This window comes from Trichoderma gamsii, assembly GCF_001481775.2.
Source record: "Trichoderma gamsii strain T6085 chromosome Unknown Scaffold_40.2, whole genome shotgun sequence".
Classification (NCBI taxonomy): Eukaryota; Fungi; Ascomycota; class Sordariomycetes; order Hypocreales; family Hypocreaceae; genus Trichoderma; species Trichoderma gamsii.
This window is the reverse complement of record NW_020171377.1, coordinates 192,966-214,029: the sequence shown is the minus strand read 5'-3', so window position 1 is coordinate 214,029 and position 21,064 is coordinate 192,966. Positions and strand designations below refer to the sequence as shown.

General features: G+C 49.5%; 10 protein-coding genes across 10 annotated transcripts; 3 read left to right on the top strand and 7 right to left on the bottom strand.

The window, feature by feature from the left end:
* Window positions 1-554: 554 nt before the first annotated feature.
* TGAM01_v208925 (hypothetical protein) lies at window positions 555-1,757 on the bottom strand (the record flags this gene model as incomplete). The annotated part of the gene is made up of 4 exons (XM_018806933.1): window positions 555-656; window positions 735-1,554; window positions 1,613-1,676; window positions 1,736-1,757. 4 exons carry the CDS (start codon window positions 1,755-1,757, stop codon window positions 555-557), a joined length of 1,008 nt encoding a protein of 335 aa, XP_018659823.1.
* A 628-nt stretch (window positions 1,758-2,385) lies between these two features.
* Window positions 2,386-3,156, top strand: TGAM01_v208924 (hypothetical protein; the record flags this gene model as incomplete). The annotated part of the gene is made up of 1 exon (XM_018806934.1): window positions 2,386-3,156. One exon carries the CDS (start codon window positions 2,386-2,388, stop codon window positions 3,154-3,156), a length of 771 nt encoding a protein of 256 aa, XP_018659824.1.
* Window positions 3,157-3,675: 519 nt separating this feature from the next.
* Window positions 3,676-4,335, bottom strand: TGAM01_v208923 (hypothetical protein; the record flags this gene model as incomplete). The annotated part of the gene is made up of 1 exon (XM_018806935.1): window positions 3,676-4,335. The coding sequence occupies one exon, from the start codon at window positions 4,333-4,335 to the stop codon at window positions 3,676-3,678; it is 660 nt and encodes a 219-aa protein (XP_018659825.1).
* A 734-nt stretch (window positions 4,336-5,069) lies between these two features.
* On the bottom strand, window positions 5,070-6,312 carry TGAM01_v208922 (pyruvate formate lyase activating enzyme; the record flags this gene model as incomplete). The annotated part of the gene is made up of 2 exons (XM_018806936.1): window positions 5,070-5,899; window positions 6,012-6,312. 2 exons carry the CDS (start codon window positions 6,310-6,312, stop codon window positions 5,070-5,072), a joined length of 1,131 nt encoding a protein of 376 aa, XP_018659826.1.
* Window positions 6,313-6,878: 566 nt separating this feature from the next.
* TGAM01_v208921 (hypothetical protein) lies at window positions 6,879-8,363 on the bottom strand (the record flags this gene model as incomplete). Its single annotated transcript, XM_018806937.1, has 1 exon — window positions 6,879-8,363. One exon carries the CDS (start codon window positions 8,361-8,363, stop codon window positions 6,879-6,881), a length of 1,485 nt encoding a protein of 494 aa, XP_018659827.1.
* Window positions 8,364-8,889: 526 nt separating this feature from the next.
* TGAM01_v208920 (hypothetical protein) lies at window positions 8,890-10,552 on the bottom strand (the record flags this gene model as incomplete). Its single annotated transcript, XM_018806938.2, has 4 exons — window positions 8,890-9,068; window positions 9,121-10,236; window positions 10,308-10,425; window positions 10,478-10,552. 4 exons carry the CDS (start codon window positions 10,550-10,552, stop codon window positions 8,890-8,892), a joined length of 1,488 nt encoding a protein of 495 aa, XP_018659828.1.
* Window positions 10,553-13,149: 2,597 nt separating this feature from the next.
* TGAM01_v208919 (hypothetical protein) lies at window positions 13,150-14,538 on the top strand (the record flags this gene model as incomplete). The annotated part of the gene is made up of 1 exon (XM_024550439.1): window positions 13,150-14,538. One exon carries the CDS (start codon window positions 13,150-13,152, stop codon window positions 14,536-14,538), a length of 1,389 nt encoding a protein of 462 aa, XP_024404820.1.
* Window positions 14,539-14,683: 145 nt separating this feature from the next.
* Window positions 14,684-16,076, top strand: TGAM01_v208918 (hypothetical protein; the record flags this gene model as incomplete). The annotated part of the gene is made up of 6 exons (XM_018806939.2): window positions 14,684-14,888; window positions 14,959-15,036; window positions 15,085-15,170; window positions 15,223-15,275; window positions 15,332-15,436; window positions 15,521-16,076. 6 exons carry the CDS (start codon window positions 14,684-14,686, stop codon window positions 16,074-16,076), a joined length of 1,083 nt encoding a protein of 360 aa, XP_018659829.2.
* A 1,643-nt stretch (window positions 16,077-17,719) lies between these two features.
* Window positions 17,720-18,866, bottom strand: TGAM01_v208917 (homoisocitrate dehydrogenase; the record flags this gene model as incomplete). Its single annotated transcript, XM_018806940.1, has 2 exons — window positions 17,720-18,762; window positions 18,842-18,866. The coding sequence occupies 2 exons, from the start codon at window positions 18,864-18,866 to the stop codon at window positions 17,720-17,722; spliced, it is 1,068 nt and encodes a 355-aa protein (XP_018659830.1).
* Window positions 18,867-19,389: 523 nt separating this feature from the next.
* On the bottom strand, window positions 19,390-21,010 carry TGAM01_v208916 (hypothetical protein; the record flags this gene model as incomplete). Its single annotated transcript, XM_024550438.1, has 3 exons — window positions 19,390-19,949; window positions 20,012-20,713; window positions 20,785-21,010. 3 exons carry the CDS (start codon window positions 21,008-21,010, stop codon window positions 19,390-19,392), a joined length of 1,488 nt encoding a protein of 495 aa, XP_024404819.1.
* Window positions 21,011-21,064: the final 54 nt, after the last annotated feature.

Genomic DNA, 21,064 nt, shown 5'->3' with positions numbered 1-21,064 from the left:
TATGTCAATAGCAATTCCCTAATCGGTGCCATCCGATGAGAGGACAGTCTCCACGTTTTGGGTAATTCTTGTCAGCCGGCTGACCTATCGGATGACGAGCAGTTGAAAACACGGACGTGAACCTTATTCTACCCTTGTTCCCGCAACGGGCGTTAACCCCCTATATAAAGAAGCGCCATGCCTTGCAATTACTGCAGGGGAAAAAACGAGGGAGGTCAGACACAAATATAGTCACTAGGCATCGCTGGGATCGGAGTATATAACATTGCAACAAAAGAATGACTCGATCTCGATCACTCCCCTCACTCTTTGAGAAAGGGTCATCATTGGCACAGCCTCAATAAAGAGCTTGTAAACATATAGTATTGATGGATCTTATCAATACTATTACCTGACGTATTGATAGAATCATATCAATACTATTACCTGAACTGGTAACTTTCTTACCCGCTGATATATCTATACATAACACATGACACTACCCCTGGCAGACATCTAGTCCACGACATCGACCAATCAAAGGCTCTGAATTTCATATATTTCTCTCGCCGACTCTAGCCGTTCAAGCTGCCGTATATATCAAGAAGCTGCTCAAATACATAACCGGGTAAATGAACGCCGTTTTCCGTGACCAGATTTGAGATGAGTTCCGGGGGCTATAGCACACACACACACACAAACATTAGTCACTCCATCATAAACCAAGTATAGAAAAAAAAAAGCATGAAACTCACCGTGTAGTCAACAGCATCCTTGGGCTGCTTGCTTGATTCCGTAGCCGAGAAATCCAGCACCTCCTGCTTATATCCAATATCCCTCTGGTCCAAAGGAAACTTGCGCACAAACTTGTGTGTCTCGGCAGCGACGTAAAACGGAATCTTGGCCTGCGAGGCCAACTTGGCCACCTGGAAAGTGCCAATACGAGAAATAATGCCCCCATTCTGCGTCACAGCCTCAGCGCCCACAAACACCATGTGAACCTGTCGCAACAGCCCCATGACATGTGCCACCGCCGCCTCTGAAATCTCTGCAACCGGGATGCCCTTGCTCCGCAGCTCCTTGACCACGCGGTCGCTCTCCTCGGCGCGCACCTCGTCCCGCACGTACACGACCCGGAACTTGCCCTCGCTGTTCTTGGCCGCCCGCTCCAGCAGCCCCGTCACCGATCGCGACGCGCCGTGGGTCAGCACGCACTTGCCCTCCCGCACGAAGCGCCAGCCCGCTTCCGCAATGCCGTTCCTGGCTGCGATGGCCCTACTCGCAAACAGGCGTCCATTGCGCAGCAGGTGCTGCCGTACGGCGTCGAAGTTGCCGTCCTGCTGCTTGAGCGACGAGACGAGGTACTGGAGGAAGAGGTCGGTGCCCGCCTGCAGGGGCAGCGGGTTCTCGACGGAGGCCTTGAGGAGGTCGGAGTGGGATTTGACGGTGTCGAGCGTCTCGTATACGGTGGTGGAGGGGACGGTGTTGAGGAGGGCGATGAGAGATTCGATGGCGGCGACGGGTTTTGTGAGGTCGGGGTCGGAGGCGAGGAGGTCTCTGTAGGTGGCGACGATGCTGTCGAGGGTTAGAAGTGAGCTGCCAAGTCTCGATAGAAGCGAAGAGGATAACTTACTCAAAGGTAGAATCGTCAGGCTGTGTTCGCAAAGGGAGCTCAGTCGATAAGGGCTGCGCAATGGCTAGAATGCGACAGTCAGTATTGGTTCTACATCGTCGCATGCGCGCAGGTATTGCATACCAGCTTCTGAGTCGTTCGCCATTCTCTGAGTTGATGTGGTAGCAGTGTATGAGATGTGTGCTGCAAGAGAAGAAGTATCGGAGAGCAGATGTTTGTTTGTCGCAGCGATGGAGAGAGAGCCTGTATCTATATGCTTTTTTCCAAGAATGACTCAAAAGACTGCAAAGCTTAACCTTATCCCAGATCGCAGCATCTGAAAAGTTCAAGCCACAAATGGCGGGGTAACTTTTCCCTCCTGCAGCGCCACTCAGCCACTGGAATGCCCCTGTAGCTCGACCCCTCCAATCCGCCATTTTCAGGGTCGGTCCCCATAGCAGCTTCACTAAGAACGTCCTCGGCAGCACCCATTACTGGTCGGGCAGATGGCGCCCAATAGAGGCCGAGATTGAGAGCATTTGATCTCCATGCCTTCTTTGTTCTTGGATGTACTTGCAGCAAGCACGGCAGCAAAGCATACAAAGGCGGTACTTCTTATACTTGGATCCCCCACCGCCAATCTCCAGTCCCCGTCTCCATCACCACCAAAACAAACAAACACCGTTACTCTTTCAATAGCAAGCGCCATCTTTTCTTTGTTAGATCTACTTTATTTATCTGGTCTCTCTCCGCATCTTCTACACGATCAATTGCAATTCTTCATCCGCAAAACCATGGAGGCGCTCGACCCAACCACCGGCCAGCCCCTCCCCGGCGACGCCATCCAGCGCATCCTCTTCGTCGCCAACACCGTCCACGTCTACAACATCCCGCCTCTGACGTCCATGCGCGGCCACGCAGCCGCCTCCTGGACCGAAGACCCCGCCCGTCACATCTTCACCGCGCGGCTGCGCGTCGTCGAAACGTCCTTTGACAACGCCGACGCCGCGTCCAGCGTCAAGATCGACCTCGTCCTCGAAGACCCGTCCACCGGCCAGCTCTTCGCCGCCTCGCCGTACAACGACCGGAGCGCCGTCGAGCCCGTCATCGACAGCAGCCGCTTCTTCGCCGTCACAGTCAAGGATCCGCAGGGACGGAAAGCAGTGCTGGGCATTGGCTTCGAGGAGCGCTCCGACGCTTTCGACCTGGCCGTGTCGCTGCAAGAGGCGAGGCGGAGCCTGGGGTGGGAGGCGGAGCAGAGCCACGGCGCAACAGAGGCAAAGGCCAAGACGGAGACAAAGGACTACAGCTTGAAAGAGGGCGAAACCATTACAGTAAACCTCGGCGGCACAAAGTTTGGCAGAAGGCGGCCTCAGCCAGCAGAGGAATCTACCTCCTCCAGCTCAGCGGATCTGCAGTCGTTTGCTCTTCCTCCTCCACCAGCTGCGGCAGCGGGAGCTTCGTTTTCTCTGCCGCCACCGCCGAAAACCTCAGATGTCAAAGAAAAGAGAAAGTCGCTAAAGAATTTGGGATTTGACGACGGGCAATTTGGAGAGTTTGCGTAGAAAAGAGGAGGAAAAGAAAGCCGGAGAAACAATGAGATTAAATGACACTGTGCAATTGCATAGACAATAAATTACAACATAGACAGCCTTTCCAGAATTAATTGTTAATATCCACCCAGTCAAATTGTTGATACAAGTCCCTTGCGTTCCTTATGCCATATTATACTATTATTTCATTCTCCTAATGCACGGCAAATGTGATATGTGATATGCCAAACTATACAAAACATTAACCTGATGGATGCTCCAACCTTTGTTTTCCTTTTTTGTCATTTTACTTTCTTTCAGCGGGCAATTCTGTTTGTAACTTGCTGATGCCTTTTTTTGTTGCTTTTCCACTGCATTCAAGCGCCTGGCCAAACGAAGCTGAGAGTCGGAAGACTCATGCGCTTTTCCTCAAGACATGACGATAGCCTTTCCCTCACATGGGATGGACGCAGCTGTGAAATTTCCGTTGCATCATCGCTCTTTTGGTATGTGTATTCCAGGTCATGATTGCACAAACCTTCGCTCTCGGTATCAGTCTCTGGGCTCAAGTCGGTTTTCCTCTTCGGTGTTGATGATAATCTCATTGGCATCCTCCTCCTCTCCTTCTTGTACTTCAACCACTGTGTCAAGGACTCTGGGCTTGGCCTCGGATGGACAGGGCTGGATATGACCTGGGGAATTCTCAGATCGAGTCTCAGACGGAACAAATTCCTTTGAACCTGCACTGAGCGGTGTCGTGCGTGGCGTGGATGATGGCGTCAATGGGTAAAACATCCGACGCTGCTGTACCTGGTCCCAAGTATCTCTTCCCAGTTGCTCCATCTGTAACTCGCCTAGCCTAATAATGATTGCTTTTTCTTGGCGAGCCGCCTCAGCCAACTTTACTTTGATAAAACTCATTCGCTTGCGGAGCTTCCGTCGCTGCTTTCCAATATGCTCTTGAGCATGGAGTTCTTCCTCTATCAAGGAATATTGATGGATCAACTCGATCGCTGTGAGTGAGTGCCTTTGGAGGGACGCTGTGAGATATGCTCGCTCAGAATAAATCTCTTCATAGGACCGAGGTTGGAACATGAGATTCCAAGCTGGCGTCGCATGTTGAGAGTTGCGCTTGCTTCTGCAGCGGGGGCTACTTCTGGTGTCTTTTTCAGCATCAGGAGAGCTTCCTCTTGAAGAAGGTAATGTTGACATGGATGAACGGGAGTCGAATGAGTTTGCACGTTGGGACGATGGAGATGATGATGCCGGAGACAAATCTCGAGCAAGTCTTCGGACCGATTTCTCGGGGATTGTAATTGGTTCCATATCCATAGATTGATAGTAGAGAGATGAATATTTGATGATGCAGCAGTACGTCGTCAGAAAGGATGATGGCAGAATATCTCCAGTTTATGAGTCCTATGCCAGGACTAAAAATCAGCATCTACCAGGCCTGGAAGCAGCTGACCATTTTCGCGTGGCTTCGAAGCTATTGTTCTCACGAGAGTTCAGCCAAAAACTCAGCGCAATGCCTAGGTCCGGGCTTGTTTGTTTCAAGATCCAATATTAAATGCCGCCACTCCTGCCACCAACAAACGTCTTGATTATTTGGATGGAGACTTTTCTACGCTGCAGAAGGCTTTTCTCCGGCCATACGGGCAATGGCAACCAACAAAGAAGTATAGTGGCGTTTCGTGGGCCGTGCTCTCATCGCTTCTTGTCTTCGAACGCCACTCGAACCAAGATCGAATCCGGATCGCTCTCTAGCAAACTAGCAGACAATGAGCCCCGACAATCTTGGCACATCATTGGCTCTGTGTGTGTAGATTAACTCGAAGAAGGGTGGGATGAAAGCATTGACGATAGAATATGCACATCTGCTGCTAAATTCGGCACCGTATAGCCAGCATGGCGAAGCTAGAGACGCAAACATGTAATTTCTGCTGTCAGATGGCAAAGCCGTCGTGCTTCGGAGGGTCGCAAAACCGCCACAGACCAGCTCCCATGGCGGCTTCTCGCACTGATGACACCTCGTCGCTCGTAACTGGTCGATTGATATCGCTATACCGAACTTCTTCGTCTGCGTCTTCTGGCAGATTTAAAGTCTTCTTCTCTCCCTCAGCTGCAGGTGCTCTTCTCCGCTTCCTCTTCTTTCCAACATGCGCATCGGGGTGATACTGCTCCATGATGTTGACAAAACAATCGGTTGACACCTCGGACGCCAGAAACTTCATAATCTCGGCGCCCTCGGCTTCTTTTCCTGGCATTACCAAGTGTCTAACCAGTAAGCCCACTTTAGCGATGCCGTCTCCGGTGAAGCACAAGTCGCCGACCTGTTTATGCATAGCTTTGATGCTCTCCTTGGCAGTCTCGGCGTAGTCATCTGCCTTGAGCAGCCTCTTGGATGTGCTCGGCTTCCAAACCTTAAAATCTGCTAGATAGATATCAACTAGTCCATCCATCAACTCCAGAGATGCTAGTGAATCGTAGCTCGAGGTGTTATAGATGATCGGGACTTTCAGCCCTAGCTCAGCCGCGTGGAGGATGCTCAGCGCCACCTGAGGCACCACGTGCTCCGGCGTGACGATGTTGATGTTGTGGACATTGCCCGTCTCCTGGAGCTTGAGATACCACTGGCCTAGCTCCTCCGGGGTAAGGTCCATCCCATTACGCTGGTGCGCGATGTCGTAGTTCTGGCAGAAGATGCACCGCATGTTGCACCCACTCATGAATACGGCGCCGCTGCCATTGTGCCCCTGGATACACGGCTCTGGCGCTACGTTAGCAAGCAGCCTTTACACCTCACGTGGATTAAGGTTGTGATTTGGCGCTCTTGTTAGCGGCCTCTTTCACTTTGGTGTCTCAAAAGAAGGCAGACGCCTACGGACCTTCGCCAAAATGCGGCGCTATGACATTGACCTTTGCTTTGTCGCCAATGAGGCACATTCCAGTGGTCTCGTAGCGATTGACGCCGCACAGCCTGGGGCAAAGATTGCAGTTGCGGAGGTGGGCATAGGCCAGCGAGCGCTTTTTGGCGGCGTCTCGGGAAGACAGTCCAAGATACCGCGGCGTGTAGTCGTCCAGCAGAAACGGTGGGGCGAGATGAAGGTGTCTCTTGGCTGTCCAAGTCCAGCGGGACTTGAATGGAGCTCGCTGCAGAAGACAATGCCTCGCGAATGGAGATGCCATGGCGCTGGAGGAGACGAGACGAGATGAGACGGGACAAGACGACAAGCAAACACGTCCCTTGCAGGAGGGCTGCAGGACTGTGCCGGAATCGTTTCAATCGAGAGGCATCTGCACGCTGCTGCCTCTCCGCAGGCGCAAGTCAGTGGCATAGAGTGGCACCGGTGTTGGTGGATGCTGTTTAGATCAGAGTGAGGAAATGGAGCAAATGAACTGGAGTACTGGATCGATATTCTAGAAACCTTCGAGCTAATGCCTGTAGCGGGGCCGCTGTTCCGCTGATAACGGCCACCTCGATATCAGCTGCAGCCGCCATGCTCGCTACAGGTACTCGCTATCAATAACGACGCTACCTACAACCGCTAACATACTTACAAACCACTAGCCTGGCTACATGTACACATAATGCACACCATCATGCACGAACCAACAACAATCGTATCGGAGAGTTCAGAGACGCACGGTCAACGGGCTAATCCAGGTAGTCGATATGATTCGTCGCTTGCCTTGTCTCTTCAGCATTGAAAGATTGCCCCGATACTGCTAAACCATTGACGTTCGGCCTCAACTCAGTCTTCAGCTTCAGCCTCCGCCTCCAAGAGCTGGTGATACTCCTGGGGCAGCGCCTCTCTCAGCTTGGCCATCTGGCGCTTCATAGCCGCCATCTCAGCTACAATCTTGCCTCTCGTTCCCTCTTCCGACGTGCCCTCGTAAAACCTGACTTCACATCTCGTCTTGCGCAGATCGGCCAAAAGCGTGGCCATCTGCGCCTCCATCTCCATCTTGTCTCTGGTCAGTGCACGATTGGCGTCCTCCAGCTCTTTCTTTTCTTCCATCTGAGCATTGACGCGCTGCTCGATGTCAGATACTCGCTCTGGCCAAGATGGCGCCACCACCGAGACCACCGTTGGCTGGCTCTCCCTCTCGCGTGTTCGAGCCATGGCCGGATGCTGCTCGATTGCTGGCAATACGAAGATGGTGGACCGATCTCCATGCTCTTTGAGACGCACAAATCGCGTCATGAGGTCGACAGGAACCAAGCCGCGGGAATAATACTCGCCGCCTCGATCCTCCATCCACATGCGCTCGCCGCTAGCTCCAGACTCCCACCATATCTTCTCCTTCTCTTCAATCTTCGACTCAGCCTTGTCCATCAAGCGATGAAGCATTTCAAAGACATCGTCGCCAGCGTTGGCCAGAACAAAGCGGTCTTGAGCGTGGACCAGCTCACGACCTTTGGCTCGTTCTTCGGGGCTAAGGCGTCTGAGCATCTGCATGGGCACGACGGCCTCACCTGCGAGGAGGTCCTGGCCCATTCCGTAGTTGATTTCGAGCTCATGCATACGTGCAATCAAGTGCTGGTGATGAAGCAGCCACTGGCCCAGGATGGTGTTACGAGCACTCTGCATTTGATCATGATCCTCTTCACTCCCTGATGGGAGCAGCGAAAGGAGGCCTCCTGTTGCGCCATATTCGTGATCCAGAAGTTCGAGACAGGCATTTGCATGCATTACCAGATTGTGGTGACTGCTGTACGGTCGGCGTGTACTTTTGCTGTCATCCAAAGGCCCGAAATCTCTTGCAACTTTGAGAGGGCAGTGACACTCAACTCCCATCTCCTCATCCTCGTCTTCAATCTGGTTTGCTACGACCCATAGAGGCAAATGGTGGCTTTCATCATCGTTTGTGTAGGGTTTATCGAGATTTGTCAACCAGTCAAACGCCTCATCCTTCTCAAAGGCTAGCTGTCGTTTGTTCCCTCCATCAACGACCCCAAATGTATTGCTGACGCATATCTTCTTGATGAGATTCGTAAGAGCCTGAGCATGCTGCTTCAGAGCAAGCAGCGTTGGTGGTCTTCCCGAGGACAGATACGAACAGTTGACGTGTCGTAGGCACTGCAAATCTGCTTCGGTGCATATACCAAACTCTGGGTTAGTCCACTCGCATGCCCAAGCCGTCGAGTACTCTGTAGCCGGAACAGAGTAGGGCGCGCCATCTATCGAGGTGTTTGCGGGGTCCGATTCATAAGACGAGTCGTTTTGGTCGTTCATGATGATCACAGCCTAAAGGTGCTTCAGAAGTATGTTCGGGTGTTAGATGGCGTGACAAAAATGCAAAAGCAAAACTCAACAGTTGAAACATGGATGGCAATCTTCAATAAGCCTTTGGGCGAAACGCTGCTTTTTGTTTCGTTCTCAAGCCCTTGTCTAAATGAAGCTGGCCTAGGAAGCAAGCTTAAATTTGCTTGTAACCAACATCAAAGAGGATCACTTACTGCTTTACGTCTCTAGCTTGAGATATTATTAGATGCGTATGCAACAAAGACTCGGTTTCGGGCCTTCGACCAGACCACACATGGCTTCTTTGTTTCACTTGTATTTCGGTAAGGCCTAAGGCGCCTTGGCCGAACTAGGACCAGTTCGCAGGAATAGGAGAAATTACACTGAATTATGCATACAATATTCAGTTTTTCCTATGACCACTTGCTATGTACTTGTATAATAATCACAAAAGCCTGCGTGGTACTGTTCCGAAGCGGTGTTTGAAGCGTATAGCTTTGATAAAGGCATCTTGTTTTCATTGCCTCTGGATCAAACATCGCTTGGCCTTTGGCTCAGTAAAGAAAAACACTTTCGGCACCATATCTCCATCATTCATTCCCTCCAGCGCTGACACCTTGGCTTCCGGAAACGTCAAGAAAAAGCGAGCAGCTCCATAGCGCAGCTCCATCCGTGCCAGATGAAGTCCAATGCAAACTATCTCCGAGTCAGCGCCTACAAAGAGCATGTTGAAAACAAAGAAACTTACTTCGTGCTCCGCTTCCGAAGGGCATGAAGGAATCTTTCATATCTTTTGTTGGCATCTCCCATCGCGAAGGGTCAAAGACATTGGGTTTGGGAAACACTTCGGGATTGCGATGCATGCTGTACGCCTGAGCACAAACGGTTGTGCCGCCGGGAAGCCAGTATCCGGCGATGTTGTCACCGCTCTCGGGCACCCAACGAGGCAGCGCGGACTGGATGCCGGAGTACAGGCGCATGGTCTCGTCGATTACTGCGTTCAAGTAGCTCATGCCGCGAAGATTTGCGATGGTAAAGTCGTCTGGGAGTGTTTGGAGCTCCGCCAGAAGGGCGGCCTTGACTTTCGGATCGCGACAGACGGACCAGACTAGGTAAGTGAGGGTGACTGCGGTGGAATCACTGCCGGCAACAATGTATGCCGACGCGTTGCCTCTGAGTTCCACTGGGCTGAGACCTTCTTCTTTGCCTTGGTCTTTGAAAACTTTGGTGAAGAGCGTCCATTTAACACTGGTTGGGTCAGAGTCCAACAGGTTCCTGTAGCGCGCAATCGATTCGTCCGCGTAACGAATCATGTTTTTCGTGCCTCGAAGGGGACGTCTGAAATAAGAAATGGGCATATACTTTGCCATCGCGATAAGTGTCGGAAAAGCAGAGCGAACAGCACCAAGATAGCCTAGTTCTGCCAGGTCTTTCGTATATTCGCTGTGTTCACCAATTTCCAGCGTTCGGAACGAGTCTCCAAATGAAAGCTCTCCAATGACATCTGTCGCCATAAATAGAAACCACTTGATCACATCTGCTGCTCCTCTTCTTTCCATCTCTTCTCCAACTCTTTTTATCATCAGGTCAACTGTCCTTTGGATCTGGGGTGCTACAGCCGCCAGCGAGGTTTCAGACATTGAGCCTGAGAGAAGCCTTCGTAGGCGGCGGTGCAGCTCGGTGCGGTTGGTGTTGAAAACATTCTCGCTTGTGACAGATAGGTCTTTATACCAGGAGGTCTTGCGGAAGGTCTCTCTGGCGTTGTATATTTTCTTGACGGCTTCGATGTTGGTTACGGCGACTTCATTAGGGCCGAGACGAACGACGGGACCTGCCATGATGAACTTTATGTTAGCAATTTTCACTATAAGAACACATTGATGTTGATAGTAATTCAAAACGTGCCGTATTTCTGATGCAAGCTATGCTGATAACTTGCTCGATTGCCCTTCAGCCAGTGAAACTTGATCACGACTGAAGTCCATTTGGTGTACCAAGGCCCAGGAACTTTGGATAGTGGGTCTCGAAGGGAATAAAAGGTCAGCTTGTCCGACTGTTAGCAAATGTCAAACTGTCTGCACAAACGAACGACATCGGAAACTCACATAAGCTAGGGCCGCCACCACAACAGCCCCAACGAGGTAAATGCGAGCGAGAACGAAGTCGAGTAGGTCATCCATTGCAGTGAAATGCATAGGGCTATTATTTCACAGACTGATGTTTATAAAAGGTGAGAGCGAAGAGTATCTTTAAATAATCCAAGGCAGCTTGCTCCGAGGAATTTACCATCACCGAGTTTCGACCACTACCTCCCAAACTCTAGCGATATCAACATCGACGTCAAGTCTAAGCGACATTCACTCCGGCATCGATACATCCAGTTATCGCATCACTTCATCGCTCCCAATACCGCACGCGACACAGGATGGAGGGAGCACACACAACGTGATTAACTCGATTAGTTCGCACTTGTGGCTATTCGACGCGCCGATTAAAATAGGGGTGGCAGCTATATTCACCCAGTCTTGTGCACGGCGTCGTTTGGAAAGCCGTACATTCACATGATAGCTCAGCTTAGTCTCCGGGATCCATCTTTGGGATATCCCTGTAGAGTAGCACTCGGTATTTTCGACCGGAGACCGACAGTGGAAAAAGAGCGAGATGTCGGTAATTGTGACTAAGGACGGATTATTACTAGGATTTATAGGGCTGTATAGAAGCACTCGTCTTTCGCTTTGAGCTGCTTCCGTCTTCGGTTCGGTCTCATAAAGAACGCCATTCCGAAATGTATATCCCAGAGGTGAATAGTCTTTGAGACTTGTGCAGATACTCCAAGTCCATATCGGGTAGCAGCAGGATTTTGCGGGGTGGCTCTAATCTCCGTGTGGAACTCCTGTATCAATATTTTGGAGTTACAGTTAGCTCTGCAGATAGCCAAGCTCAAGTACCGTCGGCAATACTTGAAAATCTGGGGAATAAATGCTTATAGCACAAATCCCGAGACATCTACGAAGCTGAGCAATGCGTTCGTCTGGGGAAGTGGTTAACACCGCTCTTGAGATTCACCATCTCCAATGTGGCCCCTTGACGCTAGGTTAGCTGACAAGATTAACGAGTTTGACGAGATTAGCGGCCGAACGATGCAAGTTCTTGCCAGAAGCAGACCTTCAATTCTATTTTCTCTATAACCGCGGCATTCGGCAGGGGCACTATATGTATCGAAGAGAAGGCTCAGCATTCCCGAGGTAAAAGTCCAAGCATGGAATAACGCGGCGGGTGCAAATTGAATAGGATGGCAGTGAATGAGATTGATGAAATGCTCAAACGGCATTTAATCCGAACAATGATGCCTTCAGATGAGGCAGGCTGCATCATACGACTGCACATCATGTGTACTTGTAGAGGAGGTGGATAAAGATGTAGACACAATATGCACCTCTATGATGCTGAGCGACACACCAAGGCCAGATAGCTAACAGGTTACTGTACAGGCAATTGCGTAGCAGCAAGCTTTTGGAGTTGGAGTTACTGTTTCGATTTTTATCAGATATGAGAAACATGATAGATGGAGAGGCAATCTCGGCCATTGAGAGGCGTTACATGTTGCGCCGCAGCTCTGAACGCCTATTTGAACAAGTGTCATCGTATAATTGCCACTATCTTGAGAATTAGCACATAAGCACAAAAATATAGTATTAAATTGAACCAAGTCAAACTCTAATCCTTAGAAGGACATTTCATGATGTCTACATATGGCTGTTTTAGCTTGCTATCCCAGTTTGAATCACGCGATGCTAGCTTGCCCTGTGTCGCGACGTCGACATATACGGAAGAAAGATCAGGAGAGGACAAACAAACAGAGACAGCGAAATAGAAGTACATACAAAATTAGGTCTATCGGCATAAAAGGGATAAAGAAATCCGTCATTAGAAACCGTAAGATTTACAAAAATAGCAGCGATAACAGCAATCGCGGCCGTGGCAGCAATCGCGGATATGGATTAGGCGGCCGAAGTTGTGGCACCAACAGAAGAAGCAAAAGCTGCAGATATTTCGGGTGCTATTATTACCTGGCGGCACATCTTGCAGATATCAGGAAAAAGTCAGTGTGTATATAGTCATTTTATTTCTTGTTATTATCTCTCGCTTGTAAAATATATCTAAGCTCAAAGCGTGATAAATATCGGCGACGCCATATACCGTTGGAAGCGAAGACAGATTGTAAAAACTTCAAGTAAGAATACCACATCGTATGTGCTTTCAAAAGGATTTGCACGTGAAGACCGTCTCTCGCGAGAATTATGCGCGGGCCTTCCCATTTAGCCAAGTAGTCCGAAAATTCTGTGCACGGCTGGCACTGCTGATTTGAGCATGCAGAGCTGAGATGTGCATTTCGAAAGGTACTTGCTTTTCAGAGAACACCTGCTCTCCTCACTCCTCGGTGCAGCTGCCTGGCAATAATTCACCGCCCTCAGCGAAGTGTCTATTTAAAACCTCTTCGTCGGGTCACCAGTTTGAATTCTTCATCCTTCTTCATCCAAACATTGATCAGTCTTTCATTAGATTCTATCTGTGGTTTCTTCTCTAAGCTGGGGTCGCCGTCAAACATATACAACAGCTTCACAAGTCTTCAATCACTTGCTCTTGCTGCTGGAAGTGAGGTGACTTCTTTCTTGAGCCGCAACTAGGCCTCATTTACGGTATCTTCTTCTACAGATTCACTTTTCATTATGCAACTAGACTAGTCAGGCTAACCATGGCATAGATATCGCTCGAGATGGATTCAAGCGTGGAACTAGTGCCAGAGGCTCCTCAGCCGCCACCTCGGCAGCTGCTCTCACCTTGCCAATCACTTAAGCCTATCGATGGCAGCTCAGATAAACTTGCTTCAAACGATGGCGAAGCCGAGGATTTAGGACCGCATAACGATGCTATTCCTACCAGCGATGATCATGATGATTCGATATCGCTGCTCCACGTGCAAGGCATTCTCAAACAGGAGCCCTCTGTGGGATCCTCTCTATTCGCAAAGGACAGTCAAGATATCATGGATGGTAGCCAAATGGTGGAGAATAACATTGGCGGGGCGGAAAATCACGATAAAGAGGACAGTCATGCCATGAGCGATAATCACATCGTGGAGGATGGCTATGCAATGAAAGATGACCATACCACGGAGGACGAGGAGCAGCAAACGCTACAAGCATTCGAACCCGAGGCAAACTCTGAAGAGGATACTTTACCGACAGTAGATATTATCGCTGCCCAAGTGTTGGATAATCTCCAATCACAAAAGTTCGAAGAATCTGAAGACAGCGATACAGATGTCGCCGAAGAAGACGAAGGTTCTGAATACGACGATGAAAGCAGCACCTCTTCGAATAATGAGTGCGAGCGCGAAGTTCCACCACGAAACTCCGACTCAGCCACAGAGAAGAAGAGCAACAAGCCTCGACGAAAATTGGCCTTAACAGCACGAGAATACGCTACTCGATTCCATGAGAAAGACGATAAAAAGCTCGCTCAGAAAAAGGAGGACGACGGAAAGCCGTCAGCCGCAAAACGCTCGCACAAGCGCAAGCGCAAGCTCGCTGGAAACGATTCAAGACCTTCCAAGGCTCTGAAGACGGCAAGCGGAAATACTTTTGTCATATCTGAAGGTTTCACTTCAACCTCCAATGATCACCCATTACTTCCTGCGCAGTCTATCGAAGCTAAGACTCATGCAGATCAAATGGCTCAAATCATGGCCGGAATACCTGAAAACTGCGATATAAGGCGAAAAACAACGCAGAAAAAAGATCTGCAAGAGGCGAAAAGCATATTCGGCTACAAAAGAATTGAAGCTGATAACGGCAATTGGAAGCTGAAGGGAATGCAAGCGTCACTTCGCAGCCACCAACTCACAGCCGTTGCTTGGATGCTCAAGAGAGAGTTGGCTCGAGATAAACCATTTGGCGGAATATTGGCTGATACCATGGGAATGGGCAAGACAGTCATGAGCCTCGCCTGTATTCTTGGTAATCCAGCGGACGATGAGCATATCGCCAAATTTTGCAAAGCGACTCTTGTCGTTGTGCCCAGCAAAGAAATCGCCTTGCAGTGGGAAGCAGAAGCGCAGGTATGGATATTGAAACAAACCCACATTGGAAAGTATTCTAGCTAATCGAGTACATAGGAACATTGGAGTGAGCCATACAATCATATGACTCTCATCTATGACAAGCGCCGCAACAATGTGGAGCAATGGTGTAAAAAGAAGCTTATTGTGTGAGTGTCGCTTGCATTGAATGTTGTGAACGTGGAGTCTAATGCGTAATAGGATCGCCACATACAACCAGCTAGCATCAGAATATCCGGACAAAACTGTGCTTAGGAAACTTGCGGAAAAGCATGGAACTGACAGTATATCTTACCATCGCGAAGTAGACAAGGCCCTGGGTCCTTTATTTCGAATCAGCTGGTACAGAATCATTCTGGATGAGGCCCATGCGATCAAAAATGCAGAGAGTAGCAGTAAGTTGCAACGTATTTTTGCGACACTGGGGATATTCCGAGCTACTAACTTGTTACCTTTCGCCGTTAGCATCCAAAATCTGCTGTGACCTTTCCGGAAAGTACCGATGGGCCTTATCTGGTACGCCGCTGGCTAATAGCTCCCAAGGTACGCGTTCCAATCTGGATCATTGCAGAGAGGCACGGTTGTTAACAGCTGCAGAGATGTATCCTTACATGAGATTTCTCCAATGCGATTGGACAGAAACTCGCCGAAAGTTTCTCAAGACGTTCTTTTTTGGGGTAAGATAGAAAGCTGCAAGACGACTAAAGAGAGTTGAACTGACCGTTACAGAATGAACCAAACGCTGAATTTGATGCACTGACTAGCCTCATCATGTATCGACGGTGAGCCTTTTTCCTGTAAAGACCTTTGCAACGTACGATAGCTAACAGAGACCTAGAACAATAGATGATGACTTTTTGGGAAGGCAAATCGTTAACCTCCCCAAGCGAAAAGAAATCGATCTTTGGGTTCCAATGTCAGACGAAGAACATTGCATTCTCGGGTGAGTTCAGATTTTGGAATCTTTTGTCGCTCGTGTTTCTTTTCGCTGTATAAATGATTACGGACACTCATAACTTCTCCCCAGAGCTGTGACCAAGCATTACGAGGAAATGAAGCTTCGCTGTGAGCAAGGTGAACTTGGACAAGGTGATTTGAAGGATATACAAAACGTGGAAGATGCCGATAACGCAGAAGATCAAGAAAGCGATAATGACTGCCGACAGAACTCTGCGACCAAAGAGAGCTCGAAGCGACAACCAGAACGTTTGTTACAACGCGCCAGTCAAGTAAGGCAACGTCAATCAACATCTCATACATTCTGTATTGAGCGACTTCTCCGGGAGAATTTCCGTATGGAACAATTTGACGCATTGCAGGGCGAGTTGAAGGACATCGGCAATAAGCAAACTATACTAGACCAGATGCAACGCGGTATGAAAGCAGACGATGAAATCACAAAATACAAAATCGGGCTAAAGATGCTTCAAGAGAGAAAAGAAACTTTCTTTGGTAAGTATTTCGACCTGATGCCACTCTTGAGAATCTTGGCGGAGGAGTGCAATGCGAGGGATGCTACTTGCCTCCTGTGCAAAACTGCGAAGCCGCCAAAGGAACCAATGATCTCAGCTACTGTAAGTTGAACCTGGGAAGAAAAGAATACATGGGATTCACGCTGACAATGAAACAAGTGCTCGCATGTTTTCTGTCAGGCATGCATACTCCCGGCCGTCCACCAAGCTATCGGTGCCGATAGACAGATTGTAAGTGCTCCACTTGATCATCTTTTCAAAGGGAGTGATCATTAATGAGATGTTTTAGGACTGTCCTCACGAAGATTGTATGGCAAAGCTCAGTGTAGGCGAGCAAATGAGCATACAGACGATACAGAAGATAACACAAGTGGCCGAGAAGAAAACCAGCGGATATCACGATCCTGCCAAAGATAGTTGCAATGGTTCTATTCAGCTGGGCAATGATCGTAATGGCTTCTTCATCGCCAGCACGTTTCGCAACGATTTCCCGATACTTCCAAGTACTAAGCTTACCGCAGTCATGGCGGTTGTTCTCACATGGAGACATGAAGCGCCAGAAGACAAGATTCTCAGTAAGTTCGCAGAGCAAGGAACTATTCTTCTTATGATGAGTACTTACTTTTTCTTTCACTTCTTCATCACAGTTTTCACCCAGTTCAGGGGTACCGCCAAGATGCTGGGCCTTATGCTCCGGACTCTGGAAATTGGATTCGTGTACTTTTTAGGGGGTCTCACATCGATGCAGAAGACCAAAGCCTTGGATGCGTTTAAACACGATGACGGCGTAAGAATTATGGTGAGTTTATTATAGTATTTCTTAAGGTGTCTCGTCCCCATTCTGTATCGAATCTTCTAACTAGTTCACGTTTTGGATAGGTTGCTACTCTCAAGAGCGGCGGCCAGTCGCTGAACCTCACCGCCGCCAACCGCGTGATTATAGTCGACCCGTGGTGGAACAAGACGGCTGAACAGCAGGCTTTCGGCCGAGTTGTTAGGATTGGACAAGAAAAAGAGACCCATCTCGTCAAGATTAATACCAGAGAGCCCGTCGGTATTCGTATCAGCACTCTCCAAGAGAAAAAGGCCAAGGATGTAGACCGCACTTTACAAGATGGCGGTCACATCTCTCGCCCTATTAGCGAAGTTGAGCTCCAAAAGATTTTCTCACGCAAGAAAGACTGAGATATGAGCGAAGATGGCTGCTAAGCAATGAAAGACGGGGCGAAAAATGCGAAGAAAAAAAAAATATTGGAACGGATTGAGACGGGTTGGGACATGGAAGCTATCATTTCTTTGCGATTCATTTCCATTTTACCTCTTTATGGGAGTTGAGATGATTGCTGACGTGGTATTTGAGATGCGTCAGGATATGGACCGATGATGTGACTTTTATGGCGCTATTTGGTGATATTTACTTACTTTACTATTTGATACCCGGCCTGGATTTCGGTACTGGGATATTTGGGCTATTACGGCGATTTTTCTTTCTACAGTCTCCAAGGAGATACCATCGGAATGATTGCTTGCGGCTGGAATGCCAAATTTGCTTGGTTGCTTACGAAAAAGGATCTCTTCTATCAATATTGCTTTACTTTATTTCTTTATTCAAAATTGCTTTATCTCTTTTCAGTCCAGGCGTGCCCCGGTGATTTTACTACTAATGCTACTCAAATTTCTGAAGAGACGTCGTTATAATACTATGCATTTGCACGCCAATTGTAATTTATTTTGTTTCTAGTGTGGGACACCGTTTATAGGCGTCTCAGGATGTCCTCAACGACCTCATCAGTGGTGGCCTTTCCACCCAAGTCAGGGCTGAGCAGCTTGCCCTCCTCCAGGTTGGCATCAACCGCAGCGTAAATCTTGGCAGCGGCCTCGGGCTCCTCAAGGAACTCGAGCATCAGAGCAGCGCTTCGCAGAGTGGCAATGGGGTTGGCAATGTTCTTGCCCTGGATGTCGGGAGCGCTGCCGTGGCAAGGCTCACCAATGGCGAAGCCCTCGCCGACATTGGCGCTGGGAACGAGACCGAGACTGCCAACGAGGGCGGCAGCACCGTCGGAGAGGATATCGCCGTACAGGTTGGGGGCAACAATGACGTCGTAGTCTTCGGGTTGGCGGAACAGCTTGTAGACCATGGAGTCGACGATTTGCTCCTCGATGGCGACGGAGGCGTACTTGGGGTCGGACAGGGCTTGCTTGGAGACGGTGCGGAACAGGCCGTCGGTCTGCGACAGCACGTTGGACTTGTGGGTGATGGTAACGAGGGGCTTGCTGTGGATGCTGGGCGAGCTCTCGCGGATCTTCTGGCGGCGCAGCGCAATGTCGCCGGCCATGGCGGCAATGCGGAACGAGGCCTTCTCGGAGATGCGCTTGATGGCCTCGGCGACCTTGCCCTCGGGGGTGTCGCGCGTCGTCTCCTGCTTGACGTACAGGTCCTCGGTGTTCTCGCGCACAATGACCATGTCGATGGGCTTGGCGGCGTTCAAGACGGTCTTGACGGGGCGCACGTTTGCGTAGAGGTCGAGGCGCTTGCGCAGGGCGACGATGGGCGACGAGTAGCCCTTGACGGCGTGGGTGGGCGAGCTGACGGCGCCGAAGAGCGCGCCCTGGCACTCGTTGCGCAGCACATCGACGGTGGCGTCGGGCAGGGCCGAGCCGGTCTGCTCAAAGGACTCGAAGCCGGCCTTGAGGTCGACAAAGTCGAACTTGAGCTTGAGCGACGCGGGGAGCGCCTCGAGGATGCGGCGGCCGGCGGGGATGACTTCCTTGCCGATGCCGTCACCGGGGATGAGGCCTGGGATGGATCAGTTAGCTGTGCTTTTTGAAGAAGAAAATATTATATGTGGATTTAAGAAAAGAGAGAGGGTATGTACCGATTCTGAGCGTGCGAATTGACATGGCGGGCGCAGTCAATTGGGCGTTTTCTCGTCTTGTTTGGCTGGCTTCGAGTAGGACAAACAACGAGACTTTTTTTTTTCTTGCGATTTTGTCTGTTGAGATCCGAAGATCGGCGGGTTTTTCCGACAGCTACGAGCTCCATGGTGGGGCATGGGGGGGCAGGGTCGCGCTGCAATTGAGTTGAAAGCTGTGAGAAGGCCAGGATAGATAATGTGTAGATTGATGATTGAATGCATTTAATTATGTACTGAAGATTTTCTGACGATTCATTTGAGAATTTTCTATTACTCTCGTATTATTGATGTCGTGATATTCGTCTTGCTTTCTGGGCGCATGTTAATTAGGCGGCCGCTAGCTATGACGTAGTGACTCATACAGAGTATTTTCAGTCGCTTTATACATGTATACAGCTGCGCATCTTCTTCGCTCTTCTGGCCACAAGGAAAAATAATCGTTACCCCATATATTGTACACACTTTGCCCTTCATGAGGCATCGCAGATAGATATTGAAAGCTCCATCAATCACCAAACAGCTGGCATATCCTCGCCTCTCATCTCGCACCACCACTTTGCTTGCTGATACATCTCTCCATCAGCGCCCTCCGTCAACATCCACCACTTCTTCAAAAACCATGGCCGCACCTCCCAGCTTCGAATGTCCCACGGAGCTCCAGAGTGTCCAGTGCCAGCCCCAGCATTGGACCCCCAGCATATAACCCCGTCACTCTGCAAATCGTGACAGAGCTCTGGCATATTGATTATAGGAGGCTGAGCGTGAATCACTGCTATTAATCTGTCGCGAAATGCTCGAAATGGGAGAGTGTCTATATACGGGTGATGGCGATGTGTGAGTTGGTTCTGAGTGGGCTTCAAATGTTCTTTAATGTGGTCGAGCGTGGGCTCTTGAGTGGCATGCTTTGATGCGTCTGGTGCGCCTCTATTGATGCAAAAATAAGACTCGGTATCGTGTGATAAAATCTCGGATGTCGTTATCCCCAGCATGGAAGCATTGTGTAAAACAGCTGCTACAAATGACATTTGCGTGAGGCGAATTGTGTTAGTGTGGAGGTCAGGGAGCTGCACTGACTGATTGTTAGTTGAAGAACAAATCGTAGCATCTGATATTCAATAACTATAGACTTACAATATGCATGCTGCTGTAATGAGTTCTCAGTCACTCTCGCACTCCCCGCTGTGCTGGATGACTTGCCCTCCAGCGATTGAAGGCCTAGCCTGAGCACGTCTCTTAGAGTAATCTTGTGTTTCCGGATATCCCTAAGCAGACCTATACTTAGAGTAACATCGTCTTGCAAGAGAAACTGCGCAAGTAAACTATCCGCTTCGCTGCCGTCATGTGAGTCGCCGTTTGGCGCGCTGTCACCGCGTGCTTGCCCATAGCTTTGCTGCGCATGAGATGAACTAAGACTGCTCTCTGGAGTGATGACATTTGAGCCGAGAATAGATGCGGGTCTATTTTCAGATGCCGAGAACAATTCCTCTTGAAATGATTTGCTGGAGTTTCGACCGTTATCCACTTGGAAATTACTGCTCGGTACATATTCGTCGTATATAGGGACGGATTCACTGGCTAGACGACTTGAAAGAGATGTATTGAGATTTGGATCGCAGCTTACAAGATCATTTATGCCAATGTCAGGGATTGACAGACTATGATGTTGCAATAAACCTGGTAGCCCCATGATTGGCGAATCTATGCCAAGCATTCCAGCTACATCTTCACCAGTAGTGGACGTTGGGGTGGAGAAGGGTACTTCATCCTGAGAAATAGTCGTAGAAGATTTAGCATATAATTCTAGAGCCTGCAGTCTCCTCTTTTGCTTTTCTCCTGCATGTTTCAACTTATTAGCGGAATCGTTTCTGCTTGTGCAGCATGATCAGATTAGATCTTATACTAACGATAAGTCTTTTGTGCTGCGCGATTCTGAATACGCCTCCTTTCGGATGTCTTCAATTTTTGCGGCTTCGTTCTTTGTGATTTTGACCCTTCGTGCTGTTCCAAGGCCTGCTCAATGTCACTCTGATCAAGCTGTTGCTCTTCGGTTGCCTTTTCGGCATCAGTCGTCATAGCGCCAACATCCTCCATGGTCAAAGGCATGCAGATCTCGTCATCAACCTGTAACATGCCAAGTAGAAGCTCCACGGATGTTTGATGATGGCAGCGAAATCCTTCGTGTGA